The following is a 1,764-nucleotide window of genomic DNA, read 5'->3' on the forward strand; positions in this document are numbered from 1 at the left end:
GAGAGAGAGAGAGAGAGAGAGAGAGAGAGAGAGAGAGAGCCAGAGAGAGAGAGAGAGAGAGAGAGACAAAAAAAGAGAGAGAGAAGCAGGATTGAGCATGTGAGTGACAAGGGCAGTGTGCAAGAGTACGGGAAACAAGAAGAAACAGATCTATAAAGAGAGCGATAAATCGATAATTATACAGCGATAGATCACGAGACAGAGATATGGAGAGAGAAAGAAGGAGAGCGAGAGAGCGCGACGGGTCTATATAGAGACAGAGAGAGAGAGAGAGAGAGCGGGAGAGAGAGATTGAGCGAGAGAGAGAGTTGGGGAGATAGAAAGAGTGGGTGAGATAGAGAGAGTGGGGAGCGAGCGAGAGAGAGAGAGTGTGGGGGAAGGAGAGCGAGAGAGAGCGAGATAGTGAAAGACAGGGAGAAAGTGAGAGAGAGAGAGAGAGAGAGAGAGAGAGAGAGAGAAGAGAGAAGAGAGAGAGAGAGAGAGAGAGAGAGATAGAGAGAGAGAGAGAGGCAGTGACAGAACAATAGAGGGCGAGAGAGAGAGAAGCAAACTGGAGAACCAAATTGTACGAATGGATGCTAAAGAATGCGAGTAAACCGAAAGTTAGGAACAAATATAGATCTAGCATTTTACTTATAGTGAGAGACACGTTCACTCATTTACCTGGTCGCGCCTTGCAGGGTGGAAGAAGCCTGGAGATGGCTTTGATGCCATCATCTCCAATCTGACACTCGCTAAGGTTGAGGCAGGAAAGCTGAGGATGAAGCTCTAGCGATTCTACAACGCTCAGCACTCCCGCATCCTTCAGGGCGTTGTCATTGAGGCTGAGAAAAAAACCATTCATCCTATATCTCTCTATATGTATTCATTAGAACGGTGCGATGCTAATGGCACTGACGTTCATTGTGTTGCTGTGGTGTGTGTGTGTGTGTGTGGTGGTTCTTTTTTTTTTTTTCGTCGGGGGGGCTTTTTTGCGCGGGGGTTCTCTATTTTTTCGGGGGGGGGGGGTTTGGGCGGGGGGGGCGCGGGGGGGGGGGGGCGGGGGGGGGGGGGGGGGGGGTTTTTGTTTGGGTTTGCGGTTTTTTTTCTTTTTGGGGGGGCTTCCCGGGCCCCCCCCCCCGGGGGGGGGCCGCGCCGCTGCGCGCGGGCGTGTGTGTGTGTGTGTGTGTGGGGTGTGCTGTGTGGTGTGTGTGTGTGTGTGCGCGCGGCGTGGTGTCTGTATGGTAGTGTTTGTGCGTATATATATATATATTATATATATATATATATATATATTGTGATAGTATGTGTGTGTGTGTGTGTGTGTGTGCGTGGCGTGGGTGCGTGCGTGCCGTGCGCGCGCGTACGTGCGTGCGTGTGTGTGTGTATGTGCGCGCGCGCGCGCGCGCGTGTGTGTGCGTATTACACGCGTACATGAAGCAGAGTACAGCTAGCTTCAGCCATCGCCCAATTCATCCACATCACGGCATTATGTGGCCTACGAATAGAAGCACCTACACACCGACTCACCTCACGCACGCATATGCACATAGGTACGCACATGCACACGCACATGCATATAGGTATACACATGCACACGCACATAGGTACACACATGCACACGCACACGCACATAGGTACGCACTTACGCACGCGCACACGCACGAATACACGCACGCACGCACGCACGCATACACGCACGCACGCGCACACACACAAACATACAAACACACACACGCACACACACACACACACACACACACACACACACACACACACACACAC

The 1,764-nt window shown here is 52.0% G+C and overlaps 1 protein-coding gene across 1 annotated transcript in view; it reads right to left on the reverse strand.

Annotated features, from left to right (window-relative positions):
• Positions 1-663: 663 nt before the first annotated feature.
• Positions 664-1,764, reverse strand: part of LOC106820285 (leucine-rich repeat-containing protein 73-like) — a gene marked incomplete at its 3' end in the record, with an annotated part of 2,076 nt that continues 975 nt past the window's right edge. Inside the window, exon 2 of the mRNA XM_014824806.1 lies at positions 664-824. Coding sequence (XP_014680292.1) covers positions 664-824 — 161 coding nt within the window. The remainder of the gene's footprint in view (positions 825-1,764) is intronic.

The sequence above is a fragment of the Priapulus caudatus genome, unplaced genomic scaffold (genome assembly GCF_000485595.1).
Source record: "Priapulus caudatus unplaced genomic scaffold, Priapulus_caudatus-5.0.1 Scaffold9545, whole genome shotgun sequence".
NCBI classification, from domain to species: Eukaryota; Metazoa; Priapulida; class Priapulimorpha; order Priapulimorphida; family Priapulidae; genus Priapulus; species Priapulus caudatus.